Source organism: Pinus tabuliformis, chromosome 5_1, assembly GCF_031772625.1.
Source record: "Pinus tabuliformis cultivar Carrire ecotype Pingquan chromosome 5_1, CPIR1, whole genome shotgun sequence".
Taxonomy (NCBI): domain Eukaryota; kingdom Viridiplantae; phylum Streptophyta; class Pinopsida; order Pinales; family Pinaceae; genus Pinus; species Pinus tabuliformis.
The window spans coordinates 348,079,845-348,093,951 of NC_142305.1; the positions used below are offsets into that span (position 1 = coordinate 348,079,845).

The following is a 14,107-nucleotide window of genomic DNA, read 5'->3' on the forward strand; positions in this document are numbered from 1 at the left end:
TTACCATTCAAATGTCGATACAAGCTTCAAGTTTCATCTACAAATTTAACTGCATGTCACACCAGGACCACTCTAGCACATCAAAAATATACCTGAATTTTAACTACAGCAATTTTTTTTTTTCATAAATTATGCTTGACGTGCAAAAGATGCACGAACTCCAGCCTGTATAGCAATGGCTGATGAATGGAGGTGAATGTATGCTCTCCGCATAAGCCACTTACGAGTATTATTTTGAATAAAAGTGGCTGCAGCTTCGCTTCGTTTAGCTTCAAAAAACTTCCGAGCAATCCATCCTTAAAACGTCTAGACCCTTCCACATTCAACTGATATGGGACAGCATTAATATGATTCAACAGATATGGGACATCATTACTATGATTCAATATTGCATTCAAATGGAAATGCAGCGTTAATATGGGACAACATTGATACCAAGCATTCATATGATTCAATACCGCATTCAAATGGAAACGCAATGTTAATATGGGACAGCGTTGATATGATTCAACAGATATGGGACAACGTTACTATGATTCAATACCAAATTCAACGCAGATTCATTCAAAATACACCACTCAACAATCAAGGCAGATTCAAGGAAACATCGTTTGCTAAGGAATCAAAGTAACGACAGCGCTATAAAAATTTTAACGTACAGCGCTTCTGTCTGGACAGTATGGACAGATGTGCAGTACTGGCAGAGGCAGGTTATTTCAGGACTGAGGGGAATAAGGCAGAGGAAATAAGGTAGAGGCAGAGGCAGAGGCTAGGACAAAGGAGTTACAGGAGCATAAGAGCTAAAACAAGGAGTTGGCTTTGATACCATGTCAGCCCAGGTAGTAACTCCAATAGGCAGTAAAACTGACTCATATTATTCCATAGGTAGGTTATTGTTATATACAATAAGGAGTGATTGTTCAGTTCATCTCCCGATGACTGTTCACATTCCTAATTGAATTATTTACATAAAATTCACCCAATCATGAAGATTAGGTGTTAACAAAATATATCTAAGTTGCACGAAACGTTGAAACGTTTTGGAGTTTCTGAAATGGGTATGTTTAGAAATTGCACCTCCCAAAAATGGAAACGTCATATATATATATATATATATATATATATATATATATATATATATATATATATATATATATATAAGTGAATAACACATTATCTTGCAATAAAAAAGGGAATAAGACCCATAGATGACAATTTAAAAGGAAAAGAAAGTCTATATTAACTATAATATATGATTACATGATGGTCGAAACACCGGGTTCTTTGAAGTTTTGTGCAACATAGAAATATATTTTCATTCATTCATTTTATTACATATGTATTGTTTTTTGCAAGTCAAGCATTTCTACTAATTCTTAAAATTGATACATGGTGAGAAAAACTTCTACTAGATAACTAATGCCTCACCCCTATCGTATTTGTTCGTTGTTAAGTATAGACAAAAGAACATAGAGATCAACAAAAAAAAGCTATTGGATCACATGTGAATGGTCTAGAAGGCCCTAAATTGCTAAAAAAAAAAATACAAACTACTCTTGTCATTACATATTAGTATTATCAGGACCTTGGTCAAAATTACCTCCCTCAGTGGGCTGATGGAAAGTATCATGAACATGTGATTCCATATAGGAACTACGACCTTCGAAGTTGTCCATCTAAACTTAGGTCCTCTTTTTGTGAGGGCGTAGGGAGTCCTGACGGTCAAGAATGTGCCATTGGTTATGTTGAGTATCATTGAGAAAGTCGATAATTTCATTCCCATAATTGTGTTGATCTTGATCATGTTGGTCAACTAATGCCTCGACAAGGTAGTTTTGAGCTTCAATGGAATCGAAAAAGGGGGGGAGGTGGGAGAATTCCACCTACCCAGGAGAACTACCAGTTGGATTCGCTAGCTTGCCCTCATCTACAAGTTGCACTACTTGATGACTATCCCCTTGTCCCCTCTGACCGTCAACTCTTCATGGACTACCTCACTAACGCTAGGTGAGGTGGTGACGCACATGAAAACATAGCTTCAAGCCACACCACCAAGTTACTTTCTTGCTTCTTGCAGCCACTTCACCCATCCACACTCACATAAAAGGTTCCAAATTATCTCCCCCCGTCCACTAGTTCTGCACAATACCACCTATTGATGGGATCCTCTCCTCTCCCATGTGTACCATCACTAACTACTTCCAGTACCCAAAGTAGCCATGGATGATCTAGTATGTTGACTACCACCACTCTGGGATACTAGAATGAATTCAATTGTAGCCTCCCCGAAATTGCAACATCTAACTAATGCACTAATGCACCTCTCAGTCTAGCTCCTGCCCCAACTTTCACAATTTCTTTGATACAAGGGTGCACATGAAGACCCCAAATATCCCAATCCATCTCGAACTAGAGCACCTGGAGTCCCACCCGATACTAGAACATAAGAAACATAGAAAGAACACTCACTCAGGCCACCCACTAGTAGAGAACGATGCCTTAACCCGATTCTCAAACTGTTTGTTAAGCCACACAATCAAAGCAATCATATCAAACACTAAAATAAACAGGAGTATTGAGTTACCTGAGAGACTGTACTATTCCTTTTTCTGTCACCCTCAACACCGCAGCTCATGGAACTCAAGATTAGTCTCTCGTTTGATGTTCCAAGGCCATCAACCTGGCTTCCAAATAATTTCGACTACTAGGTAAGAACTGGAACAGGGTCCAAAATTATGGTTTGAGCTACAAATGCATGCAAAGAACCTTAAGAAAACCCTTTTGTAACCACATTCCCTTTCCTCCACTGCTGAGTATCCCAACTTGGCTCTCTCGAGAGGCCCCCTAAATGAACCAAGCAGGTATTTTCACCAACAGTTCAAGCTCTCATCTTTCCATTTGCTGCAACTACATGCAAACGCCATTGCCATTGGGATAATACACTTTGTTGTGTTTAGAATAACTAATCGATTCAATAACCAGATGAACTTCTAGTCAAATTTAAGACATCAAACCGTTTCCTTTAGTTTTACTCAAGTATATAAAAGAAAACCCTCAATACTATTTAGGATTTGGTTAACTCTATGCCCAAATATGTTACCAGTAATTAAATTAATAAATGTTGCGGAACATCTCTTTATTTTTTAGTATTTAATTTAACTAAGGAAATAGGGTATAGCTTATTTGCATTACTAGAGTCCATATTTGTATAATACATAATTTACACAACATGTGGTAAATATTTTACCCTAATAATCATGCAAAAGGATGCAAGAACTTATTTCATCAAAATCATACTTAACTCGCACAACAATTTAGTCTATTTACAATTGGCAGAACGTAAAATATTAATACTAATATATAAAATAGACAACTATTCCATTCTTCGGTAACAAAAATGTGTAAACATAACCACTGAATATTCCTCGGAAAAATAATTTTCCACCCAACCATGAACCTTTCTCCAACAGGTTCTCCCCCAAACTGAGATCTATCTCTTCACCTTCTAGAAATCAACAACCTCTTGTCATTATGGTCAAGGCAGTTTTATGCGTACTTCACTAGCAGAATTTCCTTAGCGGCGTCCCACTTGCTAGGGTGTGCCACCTCTTAGCATGATATTTTATTATTTTTATGAAAAAAGTATCTTTTTCATTAAAGTCTGCCTTTTTACCCATTGTGCTTTATTCAAATTTTCTCAGTGTTTTTGCCCCCATAGTGAGTGATTTTATAGATTTTTTTCTCCCAATCTAATCAAATCACATTAATCTCCTCCTATGGATTTTTAGGAGTAATTAAGGGAAGTTTATCCTTTTCAAATTTCTTTGGGTAAAAATATCGTTAACTCATAAACATTCCCAAGTAATCATCCAGTTTATTTTTATTATTCAATTTAATTCAATACATCACTGTGCAGTATTTAAACTTAAGTTTCTTATGGCTTCCTAGCCATCATACTACAAATAGTTCAATCTAGATCAAAAATATTATCATAACAATAGAGGGGTATTTCAAGGAAGCTAGCACTGAAGGACAAGCTTCATAAAATCATGTTGGAGAAGGGTGACACAATGTCACAGTAATTGAGTAGGTTCACCCAATGTTGAGATGAACTTGCGAGTGTTGGTATTACAGTTGTTGAAGATTATTTGGTAAGCCTAGAACTTCTAGGCCTTCTCAAGAGATGGCATATTTACCAGGATTTGGTAAATGCAAGGGATAAGCTATCAAATTGGGAGCGATTGCAGTCCAATTTGGTGCAAGAAGAGATCAAGCAGAACGCCAGATATGGAACCTCATCCAAGCATGAGGACGAGGAGAATTGTGCCTTGGCTGGAAAGGCAAAGAAAGGGAAAGGGAAGAAATCCAAATTCAAAGGATATTTTGGTGAGGCGGTTAACAAGAAATACTTGTCAAAGATTAAATGTTTTCACTGTCATGAGTTAAGACACTATGCGAGGTTAAGTTGTAGCTTCACAATTCGAGTTAGATTTCATCCTCATTGCATGCATGGTGACATCGATGGTGGGTAGTGTGTGATATCTAGATAGTGGAGCTTCCTTCCATATGACAAGAAACAAAGAAATTTTCAGTGACTCGAAGGAGAAGGACCTTCAGATGCACATTGATGTGGGAGATGATGGAAGGTATAGCGCAACTAGTATCGCTATAGCTACTTTTCAAAGGGAGTTTGGTTATCCTCTCACATTAAAAGATGTAATGTATGGTCATGGTCTAAATAAGAATTTAGTTTCAGTTGCTATGTTGGAAGACCGTGGCTAAGATGTGATATTTAGCAAAGGAAAGGCTTTCCTTCATCACATAGCCAAGCGACAAGTGAAGTGGATCAGGGTTCAAGTGAAGAAGCCCTACAAATTGGATGTAGAAGATTGTGCTTCTTTGAGCACAAAAGTAGAGAATGTGAAAAGTTGAGACATTGGTGAATTATGGAATAGAAGGCTTGGCTATTTGCACCATGGAGCTTTGAAGATCATGTACCATATTTAAAAGACTTCCCAAGGGTGCACTAGAGCAACGAGATACATCAAAAGGGTGTACATTATGGAAATACACCAAAGCCACCTTTCATGATAAGGACAATTGAGTGCAAGCGATCCTTGAAATAGTTCACTCAAATGTGTGTGGACAGTTCTCGACAGCCTCCATGGCCAAGCACACATGTTATGTGATATTTGTAGATGATTTATAACATAAGTGTTGGATATTATTGATGTAAAAGAAAGACAATAAATTCTCAAAATTTTTTGAATTTAAATCATTTTTTCAGAAAGACACTAACAGGAAAGTGAAGGCTCTCACGAGCGATAATGGCGGAGAATATGTGTCGAATGGGTTCCATAAATTATGTGCATCATAAGGAATTCGATGTGAGTTAATAGCACCACATAACACATAGTGGAATGGAGTTACTGAAAGGAAGAACAAAAGTATTATGGGAGCTACATTGGTGATGTTACATGATGAGGGCCTATCAGTACACTCGTGGGTTGACGCATGCAACACAGTTATATATGTGTACAACAAGAGTCCTCATTAAATTCTCAAGATGAGTACACCAAAAGAATCATTTTCAAGGAAGAAACTAGATGTTTCACACTTCAGGAACTTTGGTTCATCAGTTTACTATCATGTTAACAAGGATGCAAGGAAAAAGCTAGAGCGGAAAACGGAGTTGGGCATATTTGTGGGGTACATTGATACACCTCACAACTATCAGGTGTACCTACAATCTCAGAGGATGACAATTTTTCGTAGAGATGTGAATTTTGATGAAGAGAAGGTCATGAGATGTTCCCTTGACAGGGAGCTTAAGTTACATGTAGATGAGGAACATTTAGCTCCAGAGGAAGAACCTCAAGATGATGTGGAGTAGCCGCAAGAAGCGAAGCAAAGAGTGGAAGCACCCACTCATGCAGAGACATCCAGAGATGGAAGGAATCACACCAATGAAGATGACATATTATTGCATGATGCTAGAGAGAATGTGGGAGAACTCACATCACAACATAGGTAGAGGAGGTCACTAGATCGATACACTAGGTACATGGCTTTGATGAGTGAGCTAGTTGAGACATAATCATCCTCATTCGAAAGGAGTCCATAAGCCATTATGGTTTGATGCCATGGTAGAGGAATATGATTCCATAGTCAAAAACATTGTTTGGGAAGTTTTCCCACGATCAAAGAATAAGTCAGTGGTAGGTTCAGTGTGGATCTACAAGGTCAAGCAAGGAGAAAATGGGAGTGTCGAGAAACACAATGCCATATTTTTGGCCAAGGGGTTCTCTTAGGTGGAGGGAATTGATTACGATGAGACCTTTTCTCCAGTAGCAAGTTACACTTCAATGAAATATATTCTAGCAATTTCAGCATAGGTGGGATGGAAGATACATCAAATGGATGTGAAGATAACCTTCCTCAATGGAGTGATTGAGGAAGAGGTGTACATTGAGTAGTCAGAATTATTTGAAACCTTTGATAGAGAGTCACAAATGTGCAGACTCAAGAGAGATTTGTATGGATTGAAACAAGAACAATGTTCTTGGTACACCATGATCGACAACTATTTCAGCACATTGGGCTTCACCAAAAGTGAAGGAGATGAAATTCCTTACCATATTGTGGTTGAAAGTAAATGATTGATTATAATATTATATGTCGATGATTTAATTCTAACAAGGGATGACAAGCTTGTCAAATCTTGCAAAGAGGATCTTGCAAGAGAATTCGAGATGAAAGACCAAGGGATCATGCATTATTTCCTTGGTATGGATGCATGGCAAGGAGATGAGGAACTAATTGTTTCTCAAGGAAAGTATGTCAAAGAGATACTAAAGAAATTCCACATGGAGAGAAACAAACCCATGGAGACTCATCCAGTAGGGAATTGGAGGAAGGAAGATGCTACTTTAAATGAAGTAGTGGAGGCTACTATTTACAGCCAGCTTGTGGGTTCACTTATGTATTTGGTGGACACATGACCAAACATGTGTTATGCAGCTAATCAACTTAGTCAAGTAATGGTTAAACTAACCAAAATTATTGGAAGGTAGCGAAACATGTGTTTAGATACCTTAGAGGCACTGCTCAATTTGGCCTTTGGTATAGATAGACAGAGGGAGTGAAGCTACAAGGCTTCACAACTGTAGATTGGGCAGGGAGTCCATTAGACGGGAAGAGCACATCACACAAAATATTCAGTATTAGGTCAATAATGGTTCTTGGTATAACAAGTAGCATAGATCAGTTGCACTAAGTTCAGTGGAAGCACATTACATGGTTGCTAGTCAAGTAACTTATGAGGCTATTTAGGTACCTCACACTTCAAGAGAGTCCTGCGTGCATAACACTGACCTCGTTAACCGCGTTTACATAATGTGGGTCAGCGATGAATCTTCAACGTTAAATGTGCATTCTTAAGGTCGATGAAACCGAGGTTCTTTCATGTGATATCATGGTTGGGTTGATGAAGGCGAAGTTCATGGTTGGCTGGCCCATTTCTAATTTGTTCCTCATTTGAGTACTTTCAGGACAAGGAGTTTTACTTACGCACAGTTTAAACCGCGTGGGTAACAGCTCGCACTCCAGGTGAACTCGGCTGAGTTTTAGACACCCACTGTACAAACCGCGTGGATAACAACTCGCCCTCCACGTGAAGTTGGCTTGACCGGTGTTGATAGTTGGTCCCGCGAGGAATTGGTGGCGAAACTACGGAGAAACATGTACAGAAACGTGACAATCAGAACTACGTAGGTATGGAGCATTTATGGCATAGTTCAGGGCCTAGCTATAAATATTTTCTCAATTATACGTACATACCCAGTTCGCATTCTGCTCTAGGTTTAGGGTTTGACAAATAGATAGATTATTTCTCAGCAAAGGTTTAGGGTTTGACAGATAGATAGATTATCTCTCACCAAAGGTAAGATCTTTATAATTGTCATTTCTGCTGCTTTGGTTGTTTCGAGTAGTGAGATCTGTTTCGATCTCCGTTCAAATTCTAAGCGTTCATAATGCAATTGGTCTCGTAGTCTCGGTTTAATGACTAATTTTATATGGATGACAGTATACTGTGCAGTAGCGTATGGCGTCAACGCAGACTATTACGTGCTTTGCATTATTGGGATTCTTGTGGTTGACATCTCATGGAGCTCAGGGAGATCTTGACTGGGACCATGTAAATGCAACATTCTTTAACGGCAGAGGCTCTTCTAGGGTATTGGGTAAGTGCATGTTATTTGGCTAGTCATTTGTTACCTTTAGCAATTTTTCTTTTTTTGGTTGGTTAGTTTATATGGGTTTTGAGATAACTGGTATTATTAATCAACTTGTGGTTTGAGCTGTCACTATCAAGGGTATCTAAATAGTTAAAATTACCTCATGATCCATCAGACTGGTTAGTTTATATGGGTTTTGAGATAACTGGTATTATTAATCAACTTGTGGTTTGAGATGTCACTATCAAGGGTATCTAAATAGTTAAAATTACCTCATGATCCATCACAGTCTGAGACATGTTTAACCATCTTTATTTTTATGGTAAATTTTAGAAATATTTCGAATTCCACGTAAGTGTAGAAATAAACATTATGCCTTTTGCCTAAGATTTGGATAATTCATTGGTGAAAATTTAATGTCTTAGGGAATGGCTGCGGATATGGCATTGCTTACAGCCGATGCTTTGGACAGAACACAGCAGCTATTAGTACAGCTCTTTTTAACGATGGACTTGCTTGCGGAACCTGCTACGAAATATCATCCGATAGCCGTTATCAATGGTGCACACCTCACATTGTGACTGTTAGTGCCACCAAGAAGTGCCCTCCAAACACTTCACTCCCATATGACAACGGTGGGTGGTGCAATCCACCTATGAAACAGTTCGTTCTGTCTCGGTCTGCTTTCCTACAGATTGCCAACAAGCAACAGGGTGTCATTTCTATCAAATAGAGGAGGTATGGTTGAATCTTTAATATTTTAGAATTTGATGAAAGATTTAACTCAATTGAATTAGATATTAAGTCTAATTTAATAATTCAAATTTGTTTTATAGTATTCTTATTAATTAAATTTCTAAAATATTACTGAAATCTATAATCATCTTAGAAAAGACTTTAATTTTTAATACCAATTGGCTGTTTTCCCTATTGCAGAGTACATTGCAAAAGGAGAGGAGGGATTCTATTCACAATGTTGAATGGTCATTCCTCATCAAATCTTGTGCTTGTGAGCAATATTGGAGGAACAGGAGACATATCTGCTGTTTCAATTAAAGGTTCAGTTCACACCGATTGGGAACCAATGACTTGACGATGGGGACAAATTTGGCAGAGCAAATCTTACTTGAATGCTGAGACTCTGTCGTTCCAAGTCACATCAGGCGATAAAGAGGTTGTGGTCTCCGATGACGTGGTTCCCTCAAATTGGAAGATCGGCCAGACATTCGAGGGGGCCAATTCTAATTTCCGGAGGTTTCATTGGATCCGATTAACAAACCCTAAAGTCCTGACCAAGTCGTTTGGGATAGCGATAGCTACTAATAACGTTGTTTGCGTGCAAGAACGGGCCTGTCATTTGGCATTAAATGCCCGGCTACATTTGTTCAGATAACTGTTTAACACACATGTCATTATTTTTTATTTATCTATCACTGCAAGAGTGTGTTAAATAGGGGTGTATGTAACCAGATATTTAATGCCCAATGGTAAGCTCGTTAACTCTTGCCTTTTGAGTCTACTTCCAAAACTGGGTTTTGGCCATTAGTAACCATTACGGCAGCTACTGTTGGTATTTTTCAATAGGGTTTTGGTTAATCGATGGATTTTATTGATCCGAATAATTTAATATTGTAATTGCACCTATGAATCGCCTTACCGATTTTTGGCAGTACTAAATAAATTTCGTCTTCACGATTGTTCGGTTTAAAATTATGTTCAGTGATTAACTAACTAGCGAATTAATATAATGGAAACTCAAGATAATTAAACTTTATTAAGGAAACATCCCTGTGACATTACAATAAGTACTTTATTTTTCGTAGAAGTGTTTGAACAATGATTCATGTTTTAACAAAAGCATATGAGCAGTACCGTAATCAGATTCACTTAGTAGTAATTTTTCTTTATTTTAAGTTTTGTAATTTTTTTTCTACTCATTCAAGCTTAGTTGCTTATTGGAGTAAATATATGATGAAGAGTTATTATGATATGATTCAATTCCCTAGGCACATTTAAAGAATTGGAACTCGTAAACTGAAACTTTACTAACCTCCCCTAAGTGATGCAGAACCCCGAGGAGCAAGCAAACCACTCCAAGTGCCCAACCCCTGAGTTAACATTCATTTTCACTTACCTAAATCCCCTGTCTCTCCCATGAAAAGGCCTCCATGTGACAGAAACCCTTCAATCGCTCCAACAGGCCTACTTTCAAGTTACTACATTGTTTTTCAGTTTGGTTTGTGCCAACTTCCGCAAGGTCTAAGCCACTTTCTTAGGGTTAGGATCCACACCTCTGTCCACAACTTAATGATACTCTAAGAGATTATAACTAACACACAAACAAGGTCTCTAATGCAAAATTTGAGCAAGGACTTAACTTGACCCATTTTAACCATGACAAATTTTTTGTCAAATACATCATGAACATGTGATGTACAAATCATAAATACACATCTTAACATAGGGTCCTCATACTTAGATTCGTCAAGAAGCTCTGATGCCCTCTCACAATAACTGCATTATCATTTATTAGGTCATACATTAATTAATATTTCATTTACTAGTCAAAACATGATGAGAGTCATAACTCAAGTATGCCATTAACCATGATTATAACCACAATAATAACAATGATAGAATAACCATTAAAGCCACATAATAACAAGTACATTTACTCATGAAATACAAGCAAAAAAGACTTCTTATTAACATATGCAAAATCCAACGAAGTGAGGGACTTTCACATATCACCCAATCATAGATTGGGTTGGACCAAATCTTCCATTCAACTAATCACCCCCATGCCATATTCCAGGCATGAATGTGGGACTCACAACAAAACCAACAAGGCTTCTCACGCTTTATTGTGTATCTCGCCATTATTGGTCAAGGGATTTTTAAGCTCGAAACCCTCATCTATACAACATGGATTTATAGTGTATGTTGCCATTACCAATCAAGAGATTCCTGGGCCCAAATAATAAACATACACTACAAGGCTCTACCACAATCTCCCCATATACCGGTCAAGGGATCACTAGGTCCTAAACAAGCATGGATGACTCTAAATCCCTCCACATAAACAGTGAGGAATTTTCCCATCTCCACCCCGAGACTTTACCCTGTATCCCACCATTTACTAATTAAGGGATTCCTAGGCCTTTGGGAATTTTGCTGAGAGCACCCCACTTAGTTTCGAAACCATACGACAATCCAACTCAGCTAGGTAAAAGAACCCCATCACACAATGGTTATCCACAAATGACAAGACAAGGTTGAAACCACTGCCACAATTCACAAAGCCCATGGCGATAATAGCAAGAGAACCAAATACACACATGCATGCCAAAACTAACAAGAAAATCATACATGCAACTTGATACCTGCAAGTAATATTATTGTACCCACTTGATCCAATACTTCCTTACCTTATCTTTGTTACCTTTGCCTCCTTGTCCTTCCTTTCTCCAAAGCTATAGTGCTCCAAGAATGCTCTAAGTGTGCAAGAGTGTGAGAGAGAGTAGAGAAAATAAAGAGAGAGCTCCAAAACTGAACTGACAAAAGGTGTGAACTCATTCTCATAAGCCTGTTTATTAATAAGGTCTCTATTTTCTTCAATTTCCATTATTTTCCTTCAATTTCCTCCTCACATGAAACCTATGACTTTTCACCTTTCTTTTCTCATGTTTCCTATTATTTTCATAAATAAAATGTCAATTAATGCCTCTTTCCTTTTCAATGTATTTACCATTACCTTTGATAATTTCCCTTAGCCATAATAAATTAAATGAACACCCACTAAAATGTTTTTCCCAACATTCAACTTGGAATAAGTGTCCAATGACCTTGTTCTTATTTTGTCTTTATTAACATTATTACATGAAACTTTAGCACAGTGCTCTTACAAACCCCTCCCCCTTAGTGATCCAAATGGGATCCTTAAACATATTTCATGACTGTTTCAAATTATGTCAGATCAAATCTTATGAATAACAAGCTTATCAGACCTCTGGACAATGGCAACTGTGGCCAACACGAAATAACGAGGACCCTCGGTCAAAGCGCTATGACCGTTGGCCCATGGAGACCACGCATGGATGCAAATTGGCAATTGGAAGCCCAGATCCAGAAACAAAGGCAGTTTTTGATATGCGATTAGGGCTAATTGCGTATCACAGGACAAAACCCTCAGAGATGGAAAGTCCCGAGTGCTCTGTCATGAGGGAAAACAAGAAACCATGTGGAAAACGCCAGAAGAGAGGCCCCGCACCCAAAACCAGCAGGATATCGCATTCAATTCGAGCGGTAAATGGTTTGGCTGAGTTCAGTGCGATGCCACCCACAAAGCGACGTGTGTGCAGCAGATGAGAGAGTAAACTGCTTACATCGCGTGAGTAATAGTCGAGCAACTTACCCACGCGATATAGACGGAGATCGTAGGATATGGAGGCTCCAAATCAATGGCGGAAAATTAACCCAATGGATGACCAGATTCGACGAGAAAATAGACTGAGGCACATAAAGATTTGAGGTTTGGCATGACCGATGAGCTGGCAGGAGAATCAGTTTCGTGGTTAAATCCTGGAGTAATGGAAATAATGACCGTTTGAAGAAAACTCACACTCAGTTCGCAAGATGACAAGTGGCCACATCTCTGTGTAGCGTTACACAGCGATCATGACGCAGAGCGGGAAATTATAGCGAACAGAGGCAGGCAATCAAGAAATCCAAAAAGAGGATATAAATAGTCAGGGAGTAGATTGGCTTTAAGGCACGAACAGACAAACAACAGAAGGGAACAAAAGTAGAGAAGGAAGCGAATCACAGAGAATAAAGAAGTTGAGCTGACCTGTAGAGCAAAGGCAGCGTCGAGCAGACAGAGACAGAGAGAGTCCGAGAGTCCGTGAACTCCAGAGAAGGCTTGAGAGGTTCAAGCAACCCCTCTGTGTAGACCTGTCAGGTATTAAGTGCCAAATTTGACTCATACCACTGAGACCGGTCGAGGTTAAGATCCAGTAAGGGGGAGTCTGTGTACTCTAGAGGCTTTGGGGATCCAAGTACCACCATACTGATCATCTTCTGTTAAGTGAGACTTAAATTGAGCTCCTTATTGTAAAAAATCTGCTTTAAGACATAATAGAAAAGGCCACCACTGAAGCTGGACTAGGAGACGTAGCCCAGGAGGATTGGGTAAACTCCTTATTAAATTTGTTGTTTTTTATATTTTCTTACTCTGTTTCTCTTACTATTTCAAGTGTCTTTGTATTTCGCAATCTTATCAATCTGTTGCTTAAAATAACATAGACACACCTGAGCACATGAGTCTGTAATACCTTCAATAATTAACTGAGATCATTCACGAGTGATTTTCAGATCAAGTGGTATCAAAGCTCCTAGGTTGTTCAAGATTAGACAAGCTTGTGCTGGATTTTGTTGTTGAATGCTAACTAGATCAAAGCTTAAATTAGGAGAAGGACAGCTGGTCAAAAATAACCCAGAGATTGGAAGAGTCTATCCTCGGAAGAAAATGTTAGAAGAAAGTCCCTTGGGGCCAGACCCTCAATTTATAGATAGTTTCCTGGCCATGAGGTCCATGGTAGAGGAAATGTATAAGGACTTTAGGAAACATAAAGATGAGGATTCATCAGGCTCCAAACAAGATAAAGGAGAAGAAGAATCTCTCCTCCATGACCACTCAAAAGGCAAAGGGAAAGAAGAAAGCTTTCTCACACCTCTTAATAGCCCTGAACATAAAAAAAGGCATTTTTGATTAAATTAGATGTTAACTTTGATTTACCAATATATGATGGAGAGCTGAATGTAGAGAAGATGGATAATTAGATCTGAAAAGTTGATGTTTATTGTAGAGT

At 38.5% G+C, this 14,107-nt stretch overlaps 1 protein-coding gene across 1 annotated transcript; it reads left to right on the forward strand.

Annotated features, from left to right (window-relative positions):
• The first annotated feature begins 7,849 nt into the window (after window positions 1-7,849).
• On the forward strand, window positions 7,850-8,970 carry LOC149164878 (expansin-A2-like). The gene is made up of 3 exons (XM_089431026.1): window positions 7,850-7,942; window positions 8,087-8,243; window positions 8,663-8,970. Exons 2-3 carry the CDS (start codon window positions 8,105-8,107, stop codon window positions 8,968-8,970), a joined length of 447 nt encoding a protein of 148 aa, XP_089287152.1. The 5' UTR covers window positions 7,850-7,942; window positions 8,087-8,104.
• The last annotated feature ends 5,137 nt before the right edge of the window (window positions 8,971-14,107 follow it).

What these genes read in the sequence shown, in the direction of transcription:
- LOC149164878 (XM_089431026.1), top strand. Translation starts at nt 8,105, where the DNA reads ATGGCGTCAACGCAGACTATTACGTGCTTTGCATTATTGGGATTCTTG. An exon ending in AGGCTCTTCTAGGGTATTGG is followed by an intron (nt 8,244 to 8,662) that starts GTAAGTGCATGT and finishes TTAATGTCTTAG; the next exon opens with GGAATGGCTGCGGATATGGC.